We start from the raw sequence: 27,112 nt of genomic DNA, 5'->3' as shown, positions 1-27,112 counted from the left end.
CGGATGAGCATCAGGGTCTACTGAAAGACAAAACAGTGGGCAATAACCTCAGAGATGTGTGGAAGCCTTTATGACTCCTTGATCCAACTAAAATGTATAAGCTTGTCACAAAACATAAGTTTCTTAAGCATTATATCTAATTTGCTCAGTTCTACGTTAAAAGAGATTATACGGAATAATGCATCAGAAAGATATGACGGCACGGGACAGTTATGTTACCACTCTGCACACGAACCTCTTGTTGTTTAATACCATACAAGAAGCTGAATACAATCCAGATTAGCTCATGTAATTCCAGCCACAGGGACTCTCTGCTGCAAACATTAATTATTGGCAGACAGTGTCATTTAATATCAGCCACCATTCAATTGCAAGTCCCCCCTGTCTTATGAAGACAGATATTTTGTGTTGTAATGGCATGTAGCCATGGTTCTTTTTTCCCTAAAGACCTGTCTACGCTCACAATTGCGCCTTTTAGTGTACTGTTGTTGGAAAGAAACAGCCATGATTTGTAGTGCCAAAGTCAGTGAGTGAAATATTGGGTAAGATAACTGCCAAGGAGTTGAGTTATACTGTAGGGCACTGCTTTATTTATTGTTACACTTGTCCTCTCTTTTTAAGTTTATAAATCAGTGTGGGCTACACTGTTGCACGGTGACAGTTTTGTAATTTAACTAACATAAAACTGCATCAATCACCCAAAGAAAAATGTTTCTTTCTTGAAACACAGTTCAGGTATTTCAGCACCGAATCAGAATCAAAGATTGAGTCATTTCCTTAAAAGCACAACATATGAACCTCAAAATTATCCAGACATCAATACAATTAAAAGAAATCAGTGGAAAAATCTCCTTACAAGCAAAATCTTTGCTTTGCAGGGACACTGTTCTGTGTCTTGTACAGTAAATTAGTATTTGGGGTTCTTTCATTCTTAGCTTTGGTTTATGACAGATTTGTTTAATCTGTTCAAATCTGTAAAAATATTTGCTGATATATCATTAAGATATGACAGTATGACAGCTATATTACCACTGTGCACACAAATTTCCCATTTATACCATACAAGAATCTGATATTTTTGCTAATACAGTGATAGTTTCCAAAACATTTTTGGCTAAAGTCAATATATGCACCTTTTATTTCCCACAGAAGTCTTTAAATTGTATTCATATCTTGACCAACATGATGCAATTTAGTGACATTTTTAAACAAAAACCGAATGCTTCATCTGCTTTACAGGCTGTGTTGATGTTATTTCTGTATGGCAACTAATGTCAGGGAGACCGAAAACGTTACTTTCTTTCCTATAAATTTCAGTTGTATCATGACACTAAAATGCATAAATTGAAATATAAAGTTGTAAAATACACAGACCTGTGGGTAACATGATTCTGTTTACTATGGAGACGATGAATTTAATCTCTGCAGATTCTTTGCTGAGCAAAGCTGGTGGTGAATCTCAGATGTGGCATTATTCTGGTTAAACTGACTTGGGCACATCTGGAAAGGCTTTCTGGGAAACTTCTGGTTTCAAATGCTGTATTTTTGGTGTGTTTGGGTGGCACCGGGGGTGGGTGAGGGGGGGCTCTGTCATGTGGGAATCCTCTCAGCATTCTCCATGGGGGTGATGTTTTCTTTTGGTTTCAAAAACACAAGATCTTGGGTAATGATTTCAGTGTGTTGGTGAGTGTTTGTTTTACTTGTGCTAAACAAATTCAGCACAAATGCATCGGACTGACCTAATAGCTTCTATTAATGTGCAGCGACAGCAAGTGATGTGCGTTAGTTTGTAAGTTCCCTGTAAATGTGATTTACGTGTGCTGGTGTGTGCTTTGGCACATGTGTGTGCATGCATGCCACCCTGTTCTCCTCTCATCTGTTCAGGCCCTCTAGCTGGTAATCTGAGCATAGAGATTAGAAAGAAAAACAGCAGAGAAGAATGTCTTTGGTTTAGCCAGCGAGGAATTTACAATGGCCTTCAGGCTGCTTTGACCTCTCCCTCCCTTTCTCTCTTTGACTCTCTCTGGCACTTGCACAAACACACACACTAATGCTAAAAGGAAAATACATCTTCAATAACTGGGGGTCCTCCTCAAAGGTCTAATAATAATTTCATCACTTTAAATGATTTCTTTCACCAACTTTGAGGTCTCGAGAGATGATCACTGAGCAAAAATCGTAAGCTAAGATATATTACCTCATGTATTTGGCAGGACTTCTGGCATTTTGGAACTGTCTTTTGCAAATAAAGAGTTTTGTATCGAATAGTTGTTCTGCTTGGAGTACTTGAGAACAAAACAGCATGGATTCTTCACATCAGTGAAATGGCCTTATAACAATATTTACACTCAACTCTGTATTCATACCATTGTGTGGATGATGTAAATGTTAATATAGTCATGAACATAGAAATCTCTGTTCTCTATCACCGCCCCATATAAACACAGCATGTATGTAAAGCAATACCATCATTAATTGGAAAACAGATCAAATAAATATGCCAGAATGCTTAAAGAATGTATACAATAATAAATCAATAAAATAGCTTGCACCTTTACTTAATGTGGATAGTTGGCAGCTAGTTTCCATATGTTTTAAACTCTTTTTGACTTCTTATAACTACCTGAGAGAAAATGTTGGGGTTTTTTTTAGATTTACTCTTATTAAGCAAAAAGGATCTTGCTAACTCTTCTGTCATTTATATTGCATTTAAGTTAGTGAACTCCCAATCTTAGCATTACAATAAAGTGAAATCCTTATTATTGATATGAGGGACTTGCAAAGCATTTAAGCAAAATATTTTCCCCATGTGTTGGCCATAGAGATTGGACAATGTGTTTTGATACATTCCCATCTGTTGTTTGCAGAAACATATATGATCTGGAGCAGATCTTCGACAGCTTGCAGCGATGTCAATGACTGGGCAGAGATGACACTACATCGAGCTGAACCCTTCGATGGAGTTCTAGTTTCAGGGGGACAGCTGCGTCGATACTCAAGACAAACTGGCCACCCCCTCCCCACACACACTCGGTCACAGCCCAGCAACCTGCCCTCCTCCCAGACAAACTTCAGCCTGCATGTGTGTGTGAGTGTAGAAAGAGGAGAGGTGGACAGGTCTTTTCACAGACGAAGGGGACAGGTGTTAAGGACAGGAGGTGCCGTGTGGCCTGGGGGTGTGGTCAGGTGGTGACACACCTGTCCCAGCTTCCAGAGAGGGTCTTGTTACACACACTCACACACACTTGCATGTCAACCGGACCATGTGTTCTAACATGCAACACTAGACCATCTAACTCTCCATGCTCTGTGAATCTGGAGGTCAAAACAAACCAAAAATGATGCTCTTTGTGCCAAAGAAAACACAGCAAGTTCAGCTTTGTCGCTGTAAGGTGATCACAATGTGAGAAGTGAGAGGGCACATGCTCTGAGGAGCAGACATACAGCAAATGGTTTTATGTTGGGATTTAGATAACAAGAAAAAGTGTGTATGACCAAGCAAGAAGTAAATTAATGTTTGTTCTTCAGAGACCAAACGCTTAAACGTGTTGTTTTATGTTTTACTGATAAAACAGCGAGTAGTCCCATGGTAAGTCAAGTTTCTGTACTTCTTCCAGGAGCTTTAATCAACCAGCGATGGACATCATGGACATCACTGCCAGTATGAAAAATTCATGAGTTTTATCAGGTTATCAAGTTATCAGCCTACATATTTACCAAATGCAGAGGTGTGATATATATACAAAAATATGGATTTTGGGGGAAAGTGTGTTACAGAGACCTCTCAGCAACAGCTTGTGAAAAAAATTAAGACAATAAACTTTTTGTCTCCGTTAAATCTGACTTCTCGTTCAAAAAACTGCATACTTTTGACAAAAAACAAACACAAAATGTCATCACAAAAACCTGGTAAGCACAGCAGTGGAGAAGTGATGACTGGGCCTGTTCTGCAGCCACAGGATGTGGGAATCTTGCAGTCATTGAGTCGACCATGAGCTCCTCTGCATACCACAGTAGTCTCGAGTCAGATGTGAGGCCATCTGTCAAACAATAAAGCTTGATCTAACCTCAGTCACGTAGTAGGACAGTCTGTCAGGATGTCTGAAAAAGAAAAAAAATCAAGATGTTGCAGTAACTAAGTCAAAGTCAAGACCTCAACCCGATTCAGATGTTGTGGTGTGACCTTGAGAGAGTTTCATAAAACATAAATCAATAGAAGACTGATAACATCTTGCAGAAAATGATCACTTCAAGTTATTGCTTAAGGTGGTTATACAAGATACTGAGTGTGGTTGTATGGATTTTTGTAAGGGGAGATTTATCCAGTACAGCAGTCGTGTAACTTAACCTGCAACATTTCATCCTTTTGTTTTGTTGTTGGGTTTCTGCTGCTCTGTTTGATCATGCAAACACTTTAAATATCTTTGTCCCCCTCTTCACCAATTTGGAAAGTTGTGGCAACAGCGGTAGAGATACTGTTTACTTGTTCAATGAATTCTACTGAAGTTATATCACCAGTCGCTAATGTAGCCGAAAGCATAGATGAAGAGCAAGCTATCAAGTTCTAATCACTCATCTCCACATCTCTACATTTTTTATTTGATCCTTAGCTTGTAGTCTCCAACTTTAAACTGCCTTAGGTGACATATTTTAGGGCAAATCATCAGATTTCATTCAGCTCTATATAAAGCCAGAAAAAGGATTTTATATCTTATTTCTGTAATACATATAGTGTAGATGTAAGGCAACACCTGCGAACAGATGTCCATGTGTGAAGTTTTGCTTCAAGGTAAATGACAGCCTCGAATTTTATTGAATTTTTTTCTGAATTTTTAAATGCTCATTGAATTTATTTGATATTAAAAAATCTGCGGGGACAGCATGAACTGATGTCCCTTGAGAGGAGTGTAGAGGACATCAGTGTATGTGGCACAAGCAGTGATTCTCTGGATATGCACGAGATAATCACCTGGCCCCAGGGTGTGGATTTCAGGCAGGTGCATTTGCTTGCCCTGCAGCTCCTGAAGAGACAGAATAGGACAGGACAAGATGGTGGGAGGAAGGGGACGAGGGGGTGAGAGGCAATCTGTGCTCTCGTGACACAAACTCTAGATCCCCACTCTGGCTGCTCTACCCCCTACCCTGCAACCCCTCCCTCGCTCCTTACCATATCTTGAGTGGAATGCTTCCAGACAATAGGACTGTCCTGGTCCTTCGTCTGGTGCTCCCCCTGGGCCCACACAGGTCCTGACAGGAGGACAAAAGTGCACCTTGCACCTCTCAGCACTACCAGCAGAACCCTGGGGGCAAATACCTGAATACCTGTGGTGAAAAAAAAAAGAGTGAGGGGGTAGAAAGAATGGTACAGCTTGAGGTGAGAGAGAGGAAGGATGACTGATAGGAGTGAAACAGTCAGTACAGGAGACTCTTTGCTCTAAGATGCTGCCAAGTGTAACATAGATTCATGTAGAGGTCCAAGCAAAACACAGCCTCTCCTCTCCCCTCTTACTCGGATTATTCAGTCTTTCATATCTAATCTGAGAACCACTTTCAAGGCAACAACCCCCTCAGAATTTGCTCTCCATGTATCCTTAAGTCTCTGTTCATACTCTCTTACTCTCTCATGTCATGACTTGCTAGCCTCTGCCCAGCTTACCCTGTGTGTGGTTTGTATGCATTCAGCACTGACACTCCCTCACTACAACTCACTATTGTACCACATTTAGTCCTGGTGGGCTCACAGCTAAAACGGTGCCCCTGACAGGTCTTTATAACAAAGACATGTACACAAGAGCACGATCTGTGTGATCAGCATTTAGACTATGGACTACATATCAAAGTTATGCAGGTCCCCTTTCAAGCAATCTCTGCTCATCATTTACCTCCCTCCCATTGGGTGAAGTAAGGTGTGATAAACTGTTAAACCACAGTTGAAGGTCTGCAAGGTTGAAGTCATCCCACCGAAACAATGACTCTGGGAAGTAAAGCAGCTGTTAATAAAAGATATTGGTGCTTCAGTATTTGCTCATACTTTGTTCGTGCCTACATTTCTGAGTAAAGATTGGTAATGACAATGAACAGGGGGGAAACTATCCTCTATTTATGCACAGACTTTTAGCCTCCCACTTAAAGCAACATGAAAAGTTACACATGATAATTAGGAATAAAATTAGGGATAAATAGAACTCTTGTTTATGCTGAGACATTGTGCAATAACTTCCTTTTCATTTGCAATGTACAATGGATTAAGTGTAACTGTATCAGAAGGTGGGACACTGTAGCAACAGGCTCTGAGATGTGTGATGATCAACACAGAGGTCACTCTGACACGAGGCACCTGTGTATCTTTTGTGTACACGGCTGTGTCCAAAACAGTTCACATTAAACTGAACAGAACAAAACACAATGCAGAAGTTTGAAAATCACACCCTAGTCTTATTCAATATGAGACTCAAGCAACTCAACAGTTCTTTCAACAGAGGCTCCCTTTGTCATATAAATTTATCAAATGATTTCTGTTGTTAGCAGCTGCATACAGGTCAGTTTAGCAGCTAGACAACAGAGCATGCTGCACCAAAATGTTCAGAAGAGGGTTTGGTATCCATTTTCAGAAATAAGCTTGGCGCTTCCTGATAGAGAAGTCATCTGCATGGCAAGGTATGTTGCTACAGAACCTGTCGACTGTATGTCATTCACTCTTTATGATTATTTCATCATTGTGTTTTTCCATTTCATGTGCACTTATGAACTGTTGTTGGGTCCTGAACTGTGCTCGCAACAAGCTGGACTGTCTCTTGCCTTTTAGTCTGGAGCATCCATGATTTCCAAAAGAATTTCAAGTTTTGATTCATCAAACCAGATAACCATTTGGTCTTGAGTTCAGGTCCATGTCTGACTCTGGTTTGTAGTTTTTGGTAAAACTGACACTTTGAGGTGGCAGTGATGAGCTGTGCTCACTGAAAATTATATCCAGCAGTGTCCACGCCTGCATTTCTACCACACAGTCACATCTTTACTGCAGTTCCCCCTTTCATTCTTCAGACTTTCAAATATAGTGACGATTACAAAATCCCCAAATTTTTGTGAGTTCATAATGGGAAGTGAAATTCTTAAGAAACTGTTCAACTACTTACCAACACAGTTTTTAGAAGCTCTGTCTTCAATTCTCAACCTTTGTGGGATGCTGTTTTTCTCTTGCCCTCTGCATGCTTACAGTAGGTAAGGGCTCAATGGTTTATCAGTGGAAACATGCATGTTCACAGCTCTACTTGACACAAGGTTGGAAGCCTCTGCTGCAGACAAAGTATCTGATTTGTTTACCCTCCTGTTCCTTTATGGCTCATCCTCTGCCCTCTGACCCTGTGAGACAGAGGCTATGTGTTCAAGAGGAAAGCAGCAGCCACATAACACACTGACAATGACACACACACACACACTATTGGAGGGGACAGCAGGAGTGCGGAGGTGGGCAGGAAATGGCGTGTACCCCCTCCTGGAGGCCATATCCTGTTCTTGAGTAAAACTTTGTTTATTTGTGCAGAGATCTGAGCTCTTTGTGTGCGTGTGTCACTTGGTAATGAACATTCCCGACAGTTCTGATGATAAAGAAGAATTTTTTAAGGGAGCAGTGACCGGTGTTGTAAGTTGCTGATTTAATAGAAGGTATCTCCTTTTTTGACTCAGTGCCTTGATAAGAAATGTGCGCCTTGTGCTTTGCACATCGATTGTCTGTTAGAGAAGCATCTAGAGGGAACATATCTCACTGCCCTCTCAGCACATGTCATTGATCACGTCTGCATTGCAACATGTGGCATTCCTCAGTAAATTCAACTCCCTACTGATTTGATTAATGGTCTGGAAACAGAAACTCTCATTCTTCTGCAGACATCCACCAACACATCCACCCACCTCCTCCTCCAATGTCCAGTCTCTTCTCTCCTGTTGCGTTCCTCCTCCCATTATCCCCAGTTAACCCTCTCCCGCAAACCTCATGCCATTGGTTTCCAAATACATGCTTCTTAATTTTCCATTGGAAGGCTGGGGTAAGTTTGAGGTTTTTTTTTAGAGAGTCCACTGAGACAGCTACAGTGGAGGATGTTGGCACTGAGACTTTGGGCAATTGTGTAAGAGCTCTGCAGCCTCCAAGAGAGTTTGAAACTTTAACCCAGTGACTTAACCTTCATGGCTGGAAACTAAAACTCCAGTGAATCAGCTCTGCAAGTCCTGACAGTTCTGATTTCAAGAACATACCCTCTCTTCCTCATTATGGACTGCTGTGAACACTTGCAGAGAGACATGAACCCTTAACAGAGACACACAAACACACTCTTACAGCAGTGTGCACACAGATGACCGTCGCTGCACTCAGATGCTTTGTATCAGTGCTTGTTTGGATGGACTGTGTTTGTACAATACTGACAGGCTGCTTCCTGTGTTTTAAACACTACCACAACTAAATGCACGTGAAGCAGAGCAGCAGAGGGAGAGAACTGTAGGTTCAGCTTTCAAAACTGTTTGTCCTAAAAGTTAGTGTTATTGTTGCAGCTTCCCATCGCTCAAATTCAGAGACTGCAGTTTACGCAGCGCTGCAGTCTGTTCTGCCACACACAAGAAAAGCACCACTTATGACTCCACACGGGATGATTGTTTAGAGACAACCATAGATTTTCTATTTTCAGGATGACACTATGGTGACAGAATAAACCTTATCCGGCTGCAAATTGTCAAACATCAGCTTTTCTGTGCACAAAACTAAAGTGTCCTCTTCATTAGAAAAAATAAAATAAATTCACTGGAAAAAAGGAGCTATTTATTTGGCATTGTTTTCGTTTAATGGAACAAACACATGAAGGCTCATTTATGCTCAATGTGGACAGAGCCTTTTGTCTGTCCTATGCCTTCTTTTGTACGTTTTTAGAGACCTTGCGGATACATACCCAAACGTAGCAAACTGAGCAGTACCCAGGAAATCTTGAGGGCAGAGTTGCCCAGTATAGCTCACATGTGACCAGCGAGAGGCACAAACAAGGAGAAGACAAAAACAGAAATCAGGGAACTCCGTGCACATGCTGTGATGTATTTTATGTCTCTCTCTGTGACGGTGCATCATGATCTCCTCCACTGTCACCATGTTTCCTATTGTCTGAAACTGATGTCGGAACTAAGAAGTAAACTCTGAACGCTGAACTGCCATTTTGATGGATGTATTGCCACAGGAGTATTTGGGTAGTGATGCTTGACAACGTTTGAAACGGACGTACCTATTTACGCATGTAAAGGGCGCAAAAATGAGACTTTAGACTTTTGAGAGTAGCATGTTAGAATTTAAGAAGGGTCTTTGTCTTTGTAATTAGTTCAGCAAAACGTTATTTCCTGTGACAGGAAAATCTAATAATTACTTTGATTTAACAGCAAACTGCCAGGACAACAGCCAGAGCAGCCCTCCCTCCGCTAGACAGTGGTATTGTATGTCTGTCACTAATAGCTCAGGAATGTCAAATTAGTCAGGGGCTGCATGCATGACGCAGTGAGACGCTGTGAACATTAAAATACTTTGAGGGGACCAATATGATACCAACACTTGATGAAAAAGAAAGGTGACAGTCCCAGTGATCTCATTGCCTCACAGCTATAGACTGATAGACTGCCTCCCACACACTGCAAACCAGAAAAATGTCCCCTTAGCAAGATGTCAGAGTTATATTTCAAAACTGCCGAAGCACATAAGAAATTACACTGCTTACTGGCATTATTTGCAGAGGTAGAGTTTAGATATCCCAAGGGAAATAATAATGGATATTGTCCATTTCTGCAGCATTACATGGCTCTGTGTGCCAACCAAAATGTCCCAGATGGCTGATCAATGAGCTGTTCAAGCTTCTGACTCATTGCCTGTGTAGGTGTTAAGATGACTTGCACATCTCACTCAACAAGAGCCATGAGAAGTGGACAGACAAATGAAAAAATCCCCTCATGATCAAAGTCAGCTTCTTTATTGAGTAGGTGTGTGTTTGTATGTGAGTAGCCTTTGGGGTGCTGTTTACATTAGGCAAGCTAAGTCATGCAATCTGATCTCAAGCTTTTTGAGTGCCTCTTTAACCCCCATCCAACACACACACACCCGTGCACCTCTCTGCACTGAGAACTATTGGAGGAAACCCTATGTTACCTCACTAAGACATGCTGGCGTCAGTATGTGTTTGGGTCAGGGGGGCAATGGGGACTGGAGACACATTGTTGCCATATGTGTACCCTGGATGTTCAGCCTCAGCTGGACATGGACACAGACTTCTCTCAAAAGTTCCAACAAGGAGAGCAGATTTGTACCATTGCTTAACAGGTGGCTGCACAGGCTGAGTGGGTGTATTCTGTTACAGTTGTTGGTCTACAGCCTCATTTCCTGCTTCCATTTGTGGACACTTCTACAGCAGGCAGTGGGTCAGTGGGATTCCCACACTCAACCAGATTTCATACTGGCTTTCCAGAGGAAAAATCTCCTTGATTTAAACCTTCTTGCTCAGCATCTTTATCCAGTTTCTGCTTATCTGCCTTTATCCCCCCACCTGCACTCACCTTGTGCTCCCCCTCCCTCATTGGCATGTATTCTCCACGTATCCCAACTGCCTGGCAGGTGTGTGCAGGTGTTCCCCTTATCACTCAACATCATACAAACCTATCCCTGCTCCACGAACACACACCAACCTATACAACAGTGCACAGCTCTATCTTCCCATTCACAAACTGTCATGCCTGTCCTAATGAACTTTGTGCATTAGTACAATGCCTGTTGAAATACTACTTAACATTGAGTACATGAAAACGGGTTTAGTTTTTTTAAAACAATGATTTTATTTACAAATGCCAGAAAAATATGCATAATCTGGAAAGCATGTTCAACAAAATATTGCATAAAAAGATCATCAAATAAAAACATTCCCAAAAAACATATCACAATGTAATTCAGACCATAAAAAGAACCATATCAGTAAAGGCAACTTGTGTTTTTTGGTCAAGTACAAGGGGTCGTTTGATTTCCCAGAACATGCATGAGTGTCTGTGCCGTGAGGAAGGACAACCAGAGCGGGGGTGGGTGTCACCTGTCGAAGCTAACATGTCTCTCAGCGCCCTGCCTCCACGGTGCACCATGCACAGACAGCTGTCTCAACACCCACGCATCATGTATGTATAGTATAGTGAGGAATGACATCCTCGCATACACATAAAACACACCCAAGCAGCTGCAAAATGGCCGGAGTCCCGGACCGGCCGGCACCAATGGTGTTTTCTGGGAAGTAACTGCGTGTCCAGCTGCCTTAAAACACACATAGACAATAAAGAAGCAGCAAAATCGAGCTTCTAATACCAGTGTAACCTCAAATCTGATCAACTGGATCAAGTTAAGGCACTTGAGAAGTCCCTTCGCAAAAGCAAAGCTGCTCTCTACGGCTTTAGTGTGAATCGCCCAAAGTCCTGTGTGTGTTGGCTCTTATCAGAGGCAACAGAACCATCAAGCAGCGTAAGATGGAACCCAGTCCAGGGAATGTCAGTCTATGAGGCAGGACAGCACCCAGAGGCACCGTGTTTGTGCAACAGGGACATGCGACTGAAGGTCCGCGAGCAGGAGCCACACTGGTACTTCTTCACCTCTGAGTGGGTTTGCAGGTGGGCACGCAGGTTGGAGCGATCAGCAAAGGCCCGGTTACAGTGTTGACAAGCAAAGGGGCGTTCACCTTTGTCAAGAGAGAGAGAGAGAGAGAACTGTCAGCACCAGCAAAACACTTAACATATTAGGAGGCCAAAAGGTTTGTACTCTGGTCTTTGTTTTTTAAATGATCTACAGATAAGCAACAATAGAGCAGCAACACCCGAACTTGCAGGCTGCCCTTTTTCATGCAGATCAACTGTGAGGCTGAGATTAAACTGAGTCCTGCTCATCAATAACATTTGCTTACACATCATTGAATATCAATGGGAACAAGGTGCAACCAGGTGTTACACTGACAAGCCAACATTGAAATAATCAATAGTCTGACATAACAATAACGCTGAGAATTACCTGTGTGTGTGCGAATGTGTCCTCTGAGCAGCCACGGCCTGGAGAAGGCCTTGCCACAGGTGGGACACACGCAGGGCAGAGTGTGCGAGCGAATGTGCATCTTCAAGGCTCCCAGGCTGGTGTACTCCTTGGGGCAGTGTTTGCAGTGGAAGGCTGGGCGTGCAGAGACCTCAGTGGGCAGGGAGGGCGCATGTTGCGGTGGAACACAGGGGGAGAGCTGGTGGTGGGAGAGGGCTGAGAGGCTGGAGTAGCTGTTACTGCAGTGCAGACAGTGGTATATGTGCTGGATTACATCTGGGCTGGGGGGATCTGAGGTGCGCCCTCCATCCTCCTCTTCCTCTCCGCTGCTGCTTGAGGGAGAGCTGCTGAGGTCCAGAGGGCCCAGCGGGGAAAGAGGCAGAGACACTGGGGTGATCGGGGAGAGCGGTGCAGGCAGGGTGTCGGTATTGGTGAAGAACGAGCTGGTGGGATGGCAGGTCAGTGCAGACCTGTTGTTCCGTGTTGGAAGTTCAGCTCGTGGAAAGCTTTCAGGGACAAAAGCTGGCAACACAAAGTAGATTTAGTCAGGTGGGTTATCAGTTAAATGAGCAGATAATCTAATAAAGAACTAAACTTGTTTTCATTCTCGGTTTCATATTACAGCTTGCATTCATCACAGACGTGACCATCAAGCTTTCTCATCAACACATTTTCCAGATGACTAAACACACTTTTTCATTAAACCCTGGAAGCTACATGAAAGGTAAGTGTTTAACACTTCTGTGGCTTGACTCTTCTCTGTGATTAACTTTGCAAATCAAATACGATCAGATATCTATTGAAATTCTTTAAGAAATAAGAATAAAAACATACCAGTTTGGCTCTCAAGTTGACTCTCCCTGTAATGAGGCTTCTTGTTGGAAAAATACTTCTTGACAAGAAATGATCGCGGCATTTTGAGCTCTAGTTTTTTTTTTTTTTTTTTACTGTTTCGACTGATATTAACAAGAGTAATTTCCACAACCGGGTGGCGCTCTGATCCAAGTGATCCTCAAACAAGTGCAGGCTCCGGTCGACAAGAAATTTTAAAAGCGCAATCCCACAGCCTGCGATGTTGAACGCATCTTGTGAAAGTTGCCTCCTCATATAGAGGGGAGAAGTAGCGGAGTGGGTGGGCAAATCTCCGCCCAAAGTCACACCCCGTGCGCCAAGGCGTCACCATCCTCTCTCACCGCAGGTGCCCAACGTGCCAAAATCCTCTTTAAAGCGCTGATCTAATTGTGCATTTCACGGCCTTAATGGCTCGCCCCTCGCTACAGGAAAACGCTTATTGTCTTGAAATCTACTCGGAATTCGGCGTTTAACGCTTTAGAACCAAAGTCTGCACTTATGGTGAATCTATGTGACAAACACACAAAACAGATCAAGTGAAATCTTGCAGTGTGATGAGAAAACGGGCCAAAATAAGTTTTGTTTTGTTACCGCTCAACAAAAGTGTGTCGTAGCCGGAAATATTTCTTCATATATCTAAATAATCATGTTGAAAAAGGACAATGTAGCTCAAAAGAGTTCTCGCTACTTCTTTGTATATTCCACGTTTTAAGAAAAGCTGTGTAACATCCTCAGATTTACTTTTGTCATGTTACGATCTCACGTTGTGCACTCTGTAGCTGTTTAAGAACAAGTCTCCCTATTCACAGATGTCTAAATGACATTTTATGATGCCTCTGAAGTCTTTTGAGCCTGCAGCTCCAGGCTTTAACGCCGACTGGTGTGAAGGAGAACTTTTGAGAAAGAAACAAACGGCTTGTTCTCTCTGCCCCATTCAGTACAAAATGCCCAATTCATCCCAACTCGTCGCATCTCTCCTTCGCTCTCTGCGGGGAATAAGTCAGTTTGAATAAAAGTAGCACTGTTCCTTTAGCCTGCTCTCAGCATGAAATGAGGTCAAATTAAGCGAGTCGACGGGAACAATATGATGATAAAAAAGCCTTCAGGTGGCATGAAATGCAGCTACTCCGAGAGGAAATGAGCGTGACACAGTCCTCCCCTTTCTTTAGCTTAACTGTTCAAGTATTTATCTCCCTAACCTATTACAACTAAATCATTCGCTAATTTGCTACATATTGGAGCTACATATCTGTGGTGGACAGCGGTGTAAACACAAAGTTGGACCATGCACTTCCCTTGGTGCACAGACCCTGTGATTCTGAACATCAGGTGTCAGCCATCAGACAGGAATGTCTCAGTCTCCACAGACGGCCTGCTTAGCATTGCAAAGAAAGTCATATGCTCAACAGCATGAGTGCTGCTGGGTGATGGGGCTGTATGCACCTGTCTAAAGGCGCCATTGTCGTGGCATGCCCAAAAGTTCACACATCGTTAGAGTGCTTGTTGACGCTGACGCCACGTAGACTGAGGGTCACGAGGGCAGGACAGCAGTAAAAACAAAAAGTAAATAGTAAAGACACACGTGAAAGTAATCTGGTACTGTTGCTGTTGATTATTCTTAGATAAAACCTTCTTAATGTGGCAACAAGAAGCATACAATGTATGATAAATGTGCATGAGTTCCCTTTCCAGCCCTTATTTTCACACACAAACTGCAGAACAAAATGACAGTATGAAACATCCACCTGACCTCTCTTTCTCAACACAGTAAGTGAAAACAGCTGATTACACACTGCTGAATTTGCTCTTTCACAGGATAGTGGTTTGTCTGTAGGGCAGACTGCAGACAAAGAGTGTTAGAACAGGTTAGAGTGACCTAGTGACACACTGAGGACACCAAGACATTAATAATTTTCCTGCTTGAAACAGATGTTCGCTGCTCTGTGGCCCCAGGGATAAACCAGCCAGTGTTCTCACGGAGGCTTGCACAGCCCGATGAAACTTCCTCAAAGTTCCCCAAAATACAGCCACATCGGATAGTGACTGTGTAGCAGAGATGGTGGACATAAAGGTATCTTAGCAACAAAAAAAATCCCAATATATGACATATTTTTATAGAAAAGGTCACATAAACTTAAATTGTCAGTCTTACCCTTAAACCTTGTGTTGGGTTTGGGTCAAAAATAATTTGGTCGCCTTTGTATAAAAGAGAGTAAAACCAGTAAATGACCTTTTTTAACTCACAGTGAGTATATACCAAAAAAAGAGAAGGAAAAGAAATAAACACAAAGACACACAGGACGGTAATGCTGGGTTCTGTCTTGTCTTTTCCTGAGGACACTGCCAATAATTTGTGTGAATCTCGTGTGAAAAAAGCTCAGAATAATATCTGTGATGTAAAATTCATCCCATGTTACACAGGATGCATAGATAGTATTAAGAAAAAATATATACAAGCTCTTTTAATTTGTAATCTGTTGCTGTTTAAATGGGAGGCTTCCAGTGTGGGCTTGTGATCTCATGTTGGGATCTCTCTAAATGTCCAGTTTATGGTCGGTTACTTTTTATTCTAGTTTTTTTTTGTTATAATGAAATTCTTATAGAGGAATTTATTGTTATAAAGTCTGGTTCTACTGACAGGATGCTCTCTTTATGAAGTTTAGGCCAGGTTCAGCCTCACCTGTTCATGTGGTGTTGGGTGGTTTGTGTGAGGGTGCGGTAGCTCTGTAGCTCCTCTGGAGGAGCTGGATCTCTGACCGGATGCAAGTATAAAAAGCAAAAAGACATAGAAAGTAGTATAAATTAACAGAAAGCAACACTTTTCAGTGCAGGCATGTGTGTTTCCTGCCTGTGGACCGTAGTTCATCTGAATGATCTATGAATTATGTCATGTTCTCTAAGTAGTGAGTAAAAGAGCGCTCCCAGGTGCCAGATGGTGGTGAGACAGGCCTGGTACCTCGTGTATGCGCAGGTTCCTGGCACAAACAGTAGCAGAGGAATAAAGGAGAAAGGCAGAGAGATGGAGAGAAAACAAAGGTGAAGCAGAGCTTTGTCTGAAGAGGAACATTTTGAATGATTCACCTCCATCCTCACAGCTTCTGTAGAAATGTGCTTGATGCAAACTCTGCAAAAAAAAACATGCAATACTTGAGTAATTTGGTTGTTTCTTTCTGCAGATCAGTGAATCATGTAAAGGTTTGATGTGAGGAACCAAGAGAAAGTCAGCTGCTGCTGAACTCACAGTCCCAGTTACCTGCTCCCAGGTCCACCTAGAGTGTCCGTTTATAGGTGTATTTTAGACTTAATATTTTAGCTAAATACCTCATAAAGCTCAAAGGATGTGTTAAATTCCTGACTTTTTGTCTTTAACTCTGAAAATTTTGAATTAGTTTGGCTAAAGTTTACTTTAAGAGAATTAGCTGTAATTGAAGGATTTTAACTTTGCTTTTTGCTTAAAAAAACATCCCCCCAAAAAAGTCCCCCCAGGATTTGAAGAGGCTGAATTGAGGCAGCTTATCTCTCTTTTTTTTTAATTCTGAGAAATGTAAGGGAAACATCTCTAACCTGGCTTAGATATTTAGTTATTTTCCTTTTCTTTTAAGACAATAAAAGATTCAAGCTGAAGCTAAATCTGCTTTATTTGTAGATGACTAAGTTTAAGTGGGGGGGTCATTCCACGCTGCTGCAAAATGTTTTTGAAACTCCAACTCAGAATCAAAACAACAAGTACAGCTTTGAAAAATGTCAATTCTTGGCAGAATACTGAATGATACCAATAAGGAAAAAAGGTCATTTCAGTAGCCGTGACGGTAAAGTTAACCCCATGAACCTCACAGTACAGTAAATGGACCACATTTGTGCATTTGTTGTCGCTACAGTCACAGAGACATTCACAAAGTGCTAAGCATTTATCTGATTTACACACACACACAATGATTTTGCATGGTACAGATTGATCTCAGTACAACTACATGTTTCTATTGCAGACGCTGCATCAGTTTCAAACCATTCTTGAAAGCATTCTTTAGCTATGACAATTTGCAGAAAGAAGCTATTAAGTTGCTGCAGATGGCAGTAGCCCCAGTTCTCTATTTACTGTAGAAATCAGTGCAGTTGAAACCCAGGAACAAGAAATGTGATCATCAGGATAACAGAAAACAAGATGAAAAATGAAAAGGGAATGTTGACAATCGTACTCGATAAGCACAGCTGCATGTGAAATAAGCTTTTAAACGCGTTTTAAAGCTTCATAATGCCTTTAAAGCATTTTGTAGCTCCGAAGAAAGCTGCACAAAACCAGAGATGTTGCCTCAGATGATACCAGTTGAGAAGGAATTGGCTGGACTGTGAGTCTGACAGTGTAAAACGTACAGGAGTGGGTTTTTGCAGACTTCTGTTGCCTGATTTTCTTTTTGGTTTAGAACAAGTGACTCTAACACGATTTTAGTACCTAACTAACATGGGTTAAGCACTTATCTCAGGAACAATGTTCAACTATAGAGCTGGCATTCATTCTTTAACATGATTTGGAGTCAACATTTCAGAATCTGAATGCATCTCATATCATGCGTGAACTAATGATTTTTGACTCGTTCTTCTCTTGTTTGGATAGAATCAGCAGCCTCCGACCCACCTATTGTGATGGTCCATGTGTTTTTGTTCAAATGCAGCTAAAAGCCATGTTTTACATTTTAAAAAGCCCTTGATAGCCTTTGATCAATCAGGTGCATTGTTACCATTCACTCCAGTGACAAGACGGGTAACGGCCACTTGGGCACATTTACATTTGTTGTTTAGGCAGGTTGTTCTCCTGACTGACTGAGGCAAGTTGTCTTTGTATTTGTGACGATCCAAAGGATGGCAAATCTCCCAACATGCTTGTAGTTTGATCTGAAAGAGAGAAGAGAAGTCTGCTTTTTGTGGCCTCTGTCAGGCCTGTTGTCAATATATTCTGGGCTCGAAAAGGTTCAATAGACTCTCAGTGTTTTATTGTGTCCATGTAGATTATTCACAAAGTTAGCACTTCTCCAAATATTTTATTTGTTTTATCATATACTGTCTTGTTATTAATATATCTTCAACTTAACTGCAAAGCCAATTCAAGAAAACAGTTGTTTCAAACATTTTCACCGTCACATGTTTGTTTACCTGTTTCTACATGCAGCCTGAGGTGTGTGTGAGTGTTGCCCTGCAGTTCAGATGTCCACTTGTTCACCAGGAGGACGATAAGATTATCCCAGAGGAATGCAGAGATGGCCGTATAGAAACTCACTCCTCCAAATGCTCTGTAGTTTGAGCACTTTCTCTGCTCCAGCTCCACATTTTGGTGAGTTCAAGCACGATCTGATAAGAGTCAGCCAACAAGTCAAATGGATTATTTGTCAGTATCATACTCAGTGCAATGCATTACACATCTGAGTTTGATCCAGTGCTAAACAAACGTTACAGAGGACATGAACAGCTGTGTGCAGTTTTGAAAAGACTTACTTCAAGCAACTCAGTAGATCAGAGAGGACAACGAGTTAAAGTCACAGATCACAGAGTCACAGATGACAGAGATATAAGAAAACAGGGACACACTCAGACAAATACAGCCAAAACGCTGCTGAGAGCTGACAAGGCAGGCGAGTATGTGTAACACATGCAGGTCTGGATTTAAATTAGTTTACAGAGTAGATCTACAGAAATAATCCCTGTTTCGTCTGCATCTAATGGATATGAACATCAACGCTCACTTACTGGAGGACTCATGTCATTAATCTCCTCTGTGCCTTTACTCAAAAAAGACAAAGGCAAGAAACCGAAGCTGCCAAAATACAAATTTGACCCCCTTTTTTTTATTTGGCGCCTGTCATGTGTGTCAATGTGTGCGCCACATTTCTAAAGCCAATCCTATAATTTTCATAATTATACAAACATAATCTTTTATTCACATATTAACAGTTAAAACAGCAGTGGATTTTACCTCCCAATTTAATTTCTTTGTGCTCTCAGCATATCCAGTTTCTGACGATATGAACCTGTGTTTTTTACAAACTTATCAACAGGTGATAATTAATAGCGCACGTGATTATGTTTGCCCTCAGTGCTCAGTGCTCAACGATGGCCTAAACAAACTTTTGAAGAGACAACTGAGTGAGTGATGGGCAAACACTCTCATACCTCACACAGATGGAAACATTTTCCATTTCTGTGTGAGGTGGTGAAATTCACTGTTGGCTCACGACCCAGCATGGAAATCTGCACCTTTCAGACTTTCTTACCCTCTAAACCTCACCAGTAAATTCTTAACTCAGAGATGCACAGACACACAATCCAGCTATGGACAGTCTTTGATGTAATGCACGGCGCCAATAAAAGTCAACAAATGGTCAGCTTTTTGTTGTTTGGAGAAGAATGTTTGGTATAAAAGTACTGTTGATACTTTAAGCAGTTTATTGAACTAAACACAACTTCTTTAAAATGTTTGTCTTTTTAAATTTCAGTTGCTTTCTGGAAAAAAAAACTGATAAAGGCTCTTAACCCTAACCCTCATCTTTTATATGTTGTGGAGCTTTGTCAATTGCAACGATATCAAATTAAATGTTATTGTTTCATCTTTATGTTTAAAAAGCCGGATTATAAACTGTTTTTTTTTAAAGCTTAACATTTGGTATTAATATAGACTAAATATAGGCTGTATAAATATCAACAACATCCGTTATTTCATTGACTTTGTGTTATCAAATTCAGTGATTTTCCTTAAAAATCTAAAATTCAACCAGTCCAGTATACGGTACATCATGCTGTCTTCGATAAAAGCAATTTAGATCTAAAATGGAACAAACTGTGAGATGGCGCCACCCACTGTTCACACTGTGAACTGATCTGCAACAACTCAGATTAACCACAAGGGGGTGACCAAAGACCAATAATGTTTATTAGTTTTGCAGGTCAAGTGGTAAAATTACAGGTCAGATATTCACAAATACACAACAAACAACATAAATATTAGCAGATATCTATCTTGACAAACTACATGTGAGTTAGCTGTATCAAACTCCCCTTCATGATACACATTTGCATCAAGACAACACATCATGAAAGCTCAATGTTAGAAGCTTTATAAAAAAAGTAATAAAAAAAAGTGTGACCTCAAAGGTTTCTCAGCAGAGTGAGACAGTAAAACAATTTTGCATCTTCACTGGATTCTAGCTCTTTTCTGGCTGTCAACATTATATGCAACTAAAGTAACGTTACTGGTATGCAGAATGAAGCCCTTTGACACAGGCAGAAATGTCAATCTCGTGGCACAGAGGCTGTGGGCCCTGGCTCCCGTAAATTCATCAGACTAATTCCAGCAAAGCAATGATAAACTCAGAAATACAGTTTGATTTCATATAAATGTAAATAAATCAAATGAAATGTCATTTCTAACTGGGACATCTCAGTAGAACAGAGCTACCACTGCACATTTTATTTAGGACTCATGTTTTCCTTCCATGACAATTAAAGTGGCCCAAAGAAACATCCATCCATCCATTTTTCACACCTGCCTCATCTTTTTGGCTGGAGACATGTTTTTTGGACTCTGAGAGGAAGCCAGACAGCTTGGAGAAAACTTGTGTTTTCATGTTTCTGATTTACTGGCGTTGTCAACATGTGGATATATAAAAACCAATTTGTTAAACTCCTATGTTATATTGCGTAAACTCAAATTCTGTTCCCCAGTCCCATAGTTTCTACTGCTCATTGTTTATGTATAGATCCCATAGCCTACTTTATAAGCCCATAGATGATTTCGCTTTCTCTTCTTTTTCTTTCTCCTTTAAAAATGAGACGCACAAACGTAAAACGTAATATCACGACTAAACTGTAGACCTCATCTAAACAGCTGATTCGCTTTAACACCTAATATGAATTGGCTTCACTTTGCGCTGGTTTTACACTCATGCTGATGTTGCCACTTAAAGTAAGTTTGTGTTGAACACTAAAGAAAATTCCATAAAAACAAACAAACAAAAAAAAGCAACAGCAAAATAAGTAAACAAGATTCCTGTCTAGATTATCTGACGAATGCGGAAGTGATATTGTTATGAGAGCCGAAAAAACCGTCACAGAGCTCAAAGAACGAGGCTCTGGTAGTGAGATTTAAGGACCTTTAGACAAATTAAATGGGGTCTTCCTCGGCCCATGCAACACCTTTCCATCAGTTACATAAAATTCGCGTCGGTCCCTCTTGTGTAACCTTTCTGACAAAGATTTAAAAGGACCTAGATTTACACTGAAGTGGCAGCTATCAGTTTGTTTTAGCGTCACCTCTGAACGGGAGAATGATTATTGTTTTTATTTTTAACAGACACCAAGACATGAAAAAGACCGTTTTTCCGGCCTATGAAATGCATGCGCTTTAGAATAAAAAAGAAAATGTCTTACAAAAGTTGTGGAGATGCCGGGGATTGAACCCGGGGCCTCATACATGCAAAGCATGCGCTCTACCACTGAGCTACATCCCCTTCTGTGAGCTGCTAGGAAATGCCTGAATAGTATCCAATATCTCTCTGAATAGATCTGTGGTTGAGGTGGTTATTTTTGTACAGGCGTTCCTTGTTATGTCATTTCAGAACACAACTTTAACTTGTTTCAGCCTTCTGTCCCAGCTTCATTTGCAGCACTGTATTTGCGAGTGCGTTGGACATTTTAACGGATTGAAAATCTCCTTGTTCTGGTGTCAGTGTGAATGCATGGAAAGGAAACTGTTGGATATTTGGCTCAGTTTGATATTTTTCAATCACATTCTTCCTCGGTGCTATTCTTAGCCTGCAGGTCATGTTTTGCTTTCAGTCAGTGGACACATCTGTCCGAGGAAGGGGCTCCTCCTCCTCCCACGCTAAGTGAAAAACAAATGACAAATTGATGAGGATAAAAGACAAGAGAACTTAAACTTAAAATTCTAGTTAGGCGCACGAAACTTATTCATCTAGACAGCAAGTTAGCCTAATCCTTTGGGGAATTTAAAATAGCTCACCTCGTTAAGTTCTCCAGGGAGCGCGAGTGAGGATCTCTCGTGTTCCTTTGGAGAGCACAGCCTGTCCCACCTCGTGCGTTGTTTATCAGTGCGTGCACCCATGCCAAGGACACTGCCTCCAGACCCCGTTTGCTCTGGCCTTGTAGGGACAGACCCATGAGATGCAGACATGGAATGAGGATCTTAGGAGATCCGAAGAAAGGAAGGCAAAGTTTCTCCTCTGCTAAACACATAGGCTTGCATAAGGCAGAAAAACACAGCAGACGTTTCCTCTGTTGTTGTGTGAAACCAGACGGGTGACAGACAGCCATCATGCTATGCTGTCTGTGCTGAGTAATAAATACCAGACAAAGATTATGTGATGGGGTGGTGGTGGGGAAAGTTATCTGGAGACTGTAGACTGCCTCATGCACAGACAAGCTACATGCAATATGAGATGCAGAAATTAATTCTTTATCTCAGGCCACATATGTCTAGATGTTAAAGTGGACTGTATAGAAGTGACTCTGACTTTGGTTTGGAGTTTGAAGTATTTTTCTGCGTGAGATTAAAATTTACTGTAAAGTTGTCAATTACATTCCTGTCTTTGTTTTCTCCCCTCTAACCCTCACAGTATACAGCCCACTGACTTGAACTGCAACCCACCAAACATGAAAGGGATATTAAAATTTGTATTTAACTTGCTTGTATTTAAAAGAACTACTACAAGTACATGTTTTCCAAAAAACAGTTTCTACAAAGCCCACCAGCTGCATGTCATATATTTTTGCTGGTAGTTACGGTTGTGGTAACATAAGAGGTACCTCGTATCTTTAAGGGCTGCTGTCTTATCATCAGCCAGCAGCCAGCAAAGCAGGAGCAGAGACCTGAGAGGCGATGCAGCAACAGAAAAGGAGGTGTAGCCATCTAATATTGAAGGTTTACTATTCAAAGGCCAGCCAAAGTATTTTTGAGAAAATGTTTTGAGTATTTTTGTGTTACAACTTGTAATGTACATGGATTTTTAAATGATTTTTAAAAAATGGCTGTGTGTGTATTTGTGTCCCCCGCCCCACAAAGTCAGTAGTTTTTTCTGCGGTTACAGTCTGTAACCGCATTTGAAATGCTTCTTTAAGCTCAGCACATCTAACCACTCTCCCATAAAGCCCAGCTCTGAGGAGTGCACAGCTTATAATTGTCTTATGAACAGATGCACTAGTCTCCTCTGTGGTCCTCTCCAGCTCCTTCTGGGTTACCATCGGTCTGTTTGTTGCCATGTCCTGAACTGTGGTTGACAGCCGGATTTAATTGTGCTCCTTGGCATTTCCAAAGTTTCAGATATTTCTTATAACTAAATCGTGATTTGTTATTCTCCACAACTTTGTGCCTGACCTGCTTGGAGAGCTCCCTGGTCTTCATGATGTCGCCTGGTGTTGTTTGAGATCAGGTGCATATGTACAGAGCTCATGTAACACTTAGTGTGCACACAGGTGGACTTCATGTAGCTAATTTAGTGACTTTGACTACATCTTTGATTTTGAATTTCTTTTTTTTTTTTACATCTCCATCCTTAAATAATGTAAATATATTGATTTGAACTAATTCTGAGAATTATCTTTACAGAATTCAAAGTTAATTTGTTATATTCCAACCAAATAATACCTGCATTTCTTTTCTTTTCAATTCAGTTTAGTTTCAATTAGATTTATTTATGTGGTGCCGCATCACAATAAAAGTCAACTCAAGGCACTTTATAGAAAAAGAATGCTAGTTAACGTAAATTCAATCACAAACCAATTTAAATAAAGTAATCATAATCAAATTTAACCCTATATAAGAAAATGCCAATCCATACAACATGTAAAAACAAGCATACTAAGTTGACACACTAAAAAAACAACAACAGACTGTTGTAAAATTTCATTTTGATTTAATCCCCTGTCCTGAGCGTGCATGAGGGGAAGAGGAAAAACTCTCAATTTGACAGGAAGAGACCTCCAACAGAATCAGACTCAGGAAGGGTGGCCATCTGCCTCAGTCAGTTAGGAGGTTAGAGGACAGGACAACGACACAATCAAACAGAAAAACACAAGATCAGGGACATCTGCTATGGGATAGAAAAGGGACACAAAAGTAACTGACAGCAATAGCAACACATGCGTGCATGGAGAGTAGAGAGAGCTGAGTGGGGAGAGGGTGCTCTGCAGATCATGAGCAGTCCAGGTCTTTAGCAACATAACTAAAGAGATGGCTCACTATCAACCAAGCCAGGCCTAAATATAAATCTAATCAAAAAAGATCATCTTAAGCCTAATCTTACAGACAGAGGGTGTCTGCTTCCTGTACTGACAGCTGGCTCCACAAGAGAGGAGACTGACAACTGATGGCTCTGCCTTCCATTCTACTTTTAGAAACTCTAGGAAACACAAGTTAAACCTGAAGCCTGAGAGCAAAGGGCTGCACTGGGAAAATATTGACCTATCAGAACTTTAAAGATGCAACGGAGCTTGGTCATCATGAGCGTTATATATGAGGGGACGAATTTTAACTTCTATCCTGAATTTTACAGAGACCCAATGAGGAGAGGCCCAATTTGGAGAAATATGATCTCTCACTGCAGCATTTCGGATCAGTAGAAGGCTTTTCAGAAAATGATCAACACAACCAGTTGATGACAACACTGGTGACAAATGTTTGTACCAGTTCTTCAGCATCACTCTGAGACAGGATGTTTCTGATCTTCTGAGAAGGTGGACGTAGAAACTTGTTTTTGAGGTAATTTAAAGGACAGATCCTGGATCCTGGAGGACAGATCCAGAGTAATTACATGGCTAGACGGTTTCTTCCTGAGGCTCTCATGTTTTCCTGTCTTGGATTCCTAACAACATCAGCATTCCTGTCAAACACGAGAAAGCAACGAGACATTCCAGAGCTGTTTTGTACCACTCAAGAAGTTACCCTGTGTGACAAGTCAGACCTCTGAGTCATCAACCTGCCCATCACTCCAGCTTTTGTCCTTGCACACAAACAAAATAACTGTATTTACAACAGCAAGTTTGACTGGCTTTGGTTCCACTCTGGGATGTGTCAGCCACAGCAAGGACAGGTTGAACACAGCTGCATGTCACATCCACGATCGTGAACACAGGCAGGAAGAGAAGAGGGAGAGACTGTTGTGACCTTTCACCCAGTTTTCCAAGCATCTTGGGGAAACTGTGGGAATCCTGTGAAGCCAGGCAGCTTCAGTGTTGTCTCCCGCATGGATTAAAGAAAAAGAGAAAAGAGGAACCTCTGCCCTTCCTGAGTCTTTGTTCAGGTTTGTCAGCCCCAACTGTTTTTAATACATGTGGTTGTGCTCATAGTCATTGCAAGATAATTACGACAGCTATTTTGAAATTTAACTGAGGAATATCATCAAGCACTTACTGGCACGATAGCCCGCATACGAGGACATGACATGACAAGTACCACCAGGCCTGCAACGTCCCCTGATTAGCTTGGTAGCACAAACACTAACAGAAGCTCAGATGCACATACTGTTCTTGCTAAATGTTTGTGTTCAGCGTGTCACTGGGGTTTGGATGTCATCATCACTTCACGGTGAATGTGTGTACTTGTGTATTGAGTTGCCTAGCACCTGGTAACTGTATAGGCCGAAACCTTATCATCCTGAGTTGAACTCTTGCTATCAACTCTCATCAGTGTGGCAATAATATGTCAAAGTCTGTCTGCGCAAAACAAGCTTACGAGTAAAACTGACACATAGAGCACTTGTCTGAAGGCTTTTAAGTTTCTATTCATGTAACATTTCAGATTGACCATCAAAGTCTGTTGAACAAATCAGCTGCCCTTTAGTGCGAAGTACACCTTCCAGATGGTTTAAGAGTCAAATTTGACAGGCATGGTGCTTCAAACATTCAGTATAGATGAAACAATGAAACAATAAATACAAAACTCTCTTAATCTCAGTTGTATAATTCAAATAAAGAGTGATAGCATCATGACAGCTCCTGTTAAACTTGAGTTTCACTTGACACAGAGGACATAAGAGGGAATATACCTTGTACAGTATGAAGTAAAGTACTGCAGACCGCCTGTCTGAGTGACTTTACTAAAGGTTTTGCTTTGCAATGATCCCTGGCAGCATACAGGTACACACATATGTGGACATAAACACTTCATGTGCACAAGCAAGCTGTGGAAACTTTTGTAGATTACTATGCATACAGCTGTGCGGGTTTCACACGACAAAAAAGGGTCAAATTGGAAAATGATCCTTCCCCTGAAGAGACCCTCGCTCGTGCAGAAAGCCGTGCACAGCTCAGTGACCAGTCACAAGTTTGCATAATCTGCAACAATAAAAGGCAGTGCAGACCTAGAGCTTGACTGCAGGGATCAGAGGTGACCACCAGGCGTTTTTTAAACCTCCAGGAAGCTCATTGGTTACACAAATGGTGCATTCAGATAAAGCAGATATGATTGGCTAATATCATTTGAGAAGCATATTCAGGTCCTTCCCATCAGGCGGAATAAAAAGGGTGATAGTGAGGGGGGAGGGGAATGGGAATGGGATCTATTTACATATAATATTTAAAGTTACATCATCAGCATCTTTTAGCAATGAGATTTAATCTGTTCAGAAATGTGTCTGAAATTTGCTTTAGTAAATTCAGGCGGTTGTGGTGAGAGAGGAATATGCAAAGTCACCTGTCAGCATTGATCGCCTAATTTAAAAGCCAACAAGAGCACCTGGCAATTTAGTATATTTTCATATATATATATATATATATTTATATATATATTACAATATGTAATAGAGAGAAAGATAGTCAATATTATTCAAATATGTATTACATATATTCTGACTGTGGTCCGAACTTTCCTCAGGATGTGAATAAAAGGTCTGTTGACACAGTTTCTGCTCCTTTTCAATTCAGTTAATTTGATCAAGCGTCAAGGTAGCTGTTTAATCAGTTTTCTGTCAACAGTTCTTAATCTTTTTGCTGTATGTGAAGCTTTGTGAGCAGACTCTAGGTCGGTTTTCTCACCCGTAGCCGTGTTTTTTAAAGACCGGCTGTTGGAAGTTGAAGCTGATCAGGGATCAGTCCCCGTTTCCAGTATCCTGCCGGTGCAGATTGACAGCTCATCTTGCCCTGCCCCCACACTGTTGCCGAGAGGACCAGCCTGTGAAGGGTGTAATA

At 41.3% G+C, this 27,112-nt stretch overlaps 1 protein-coding gene, 1 long non-coding RNA gene and 1 other non-coding gene across 3 annotated transcripts; all 3 read right to left on the bottom strand.

Annotated features, from left to right (window-relative positions):
• Positions 1 to 10,870: 10,870 nt before the first annotated feature.
• On the bottom strand, positions 10,871 to 15,143 carry snai1b (snail family zinc finger 1b). The gene is made up of 3 exons (XM_072366875.1): positions 12,908 to 15,143; positions 12,056 to 12,595; positions 10,871 to 11,729 (listed from the first exon to the last, which is right to left on the bottom strand). The coding sequence occupies exons 1-3, from the start codon at positions 12,987 to 12,989 to the stop codon at positions 11,548 to 11,550; spliced, it is 804 nt and encodes a 267-aa protein (XP_072222976.1). The 5' UTR covers positions 12,990 to 15,143; the 3' UTR covers positions 10,871 to 11,547.
• A 1,356-nt stretch (positions 15,144 to 16,499) lies between these two features.
• Positions 16,500 to 22,234, bottom strand: LOC140272266 (uncharacterized). Its single transcript, XR_011907903.1, has 4 exons — positions 21,933 to 22,234; positions 21,341 to 21,794; positions 18,074 to 18,268; positions 16,500 to 17,815 (listed from the first exon to the last, which is right to left on the bottom strand). It is a non-coding gene; the product is annotated as an uncharacterized lncRNA (long non-coding RNA).
• On the bottom strand, positions 21,349 to 21,420 carry trnaa-ugc (transfer RNA alanine (anticodon UGC)). Its single transcript has one exon. It is a non-coding gene; the product is annotated as a tRNA-Ala (tRNA).
• Positions 22,235 to 27,112: the final 4,878 nt, after the last annotated feature.

Source organism: Leuresthes tenuis, unplaced genomic scaffold, assembly GCF_036924035.1.
Source record: "Leuresthes tenuis unplaced genomic scaffold, fLeuTen1.0.hap1 SCAF_16, whole genome shotgun sequence".
Taxonomy (NCBI): Eukaryota; Metazoa; Chordata; class Actinopteri; order Atheriniformes; family Atherinopsidae; genus Leuresthes; species Leuresthes tenuis.
Note: the sequence above shows the minus strand (reverse complement) of the source record. Positions and strands in the feature narration are given on the sequence as shown.

What these genes read in the sequence shown, in the direction of transcription:
- snai1b (XM_072366875.1), bottom strand. Translation starts at nt 12,989, where the DNA reads ATGCCGCGATCATTTCTTGTCAAGAAGTATTTTTCCAACAAGAAGCCT. An exon ending in TCAACTTGAGAGCCAAACTG is followed by an intron (nt 12,596 to 12,907) that starts GTATGTTTTTAT and finishes TTGTGTTGCCAG; the next exon opens with CTTTTGTCCCTGAAAGCTTT. An exon ending in ACACATTCGCACACACACAG is followed by an intron (nt 11,730 to 12,055) that starts GTAATTCTCAGC and finishes CTCTTGACAAAG; the next exon opens with GTGAACGCCCCTTTGCTTGT.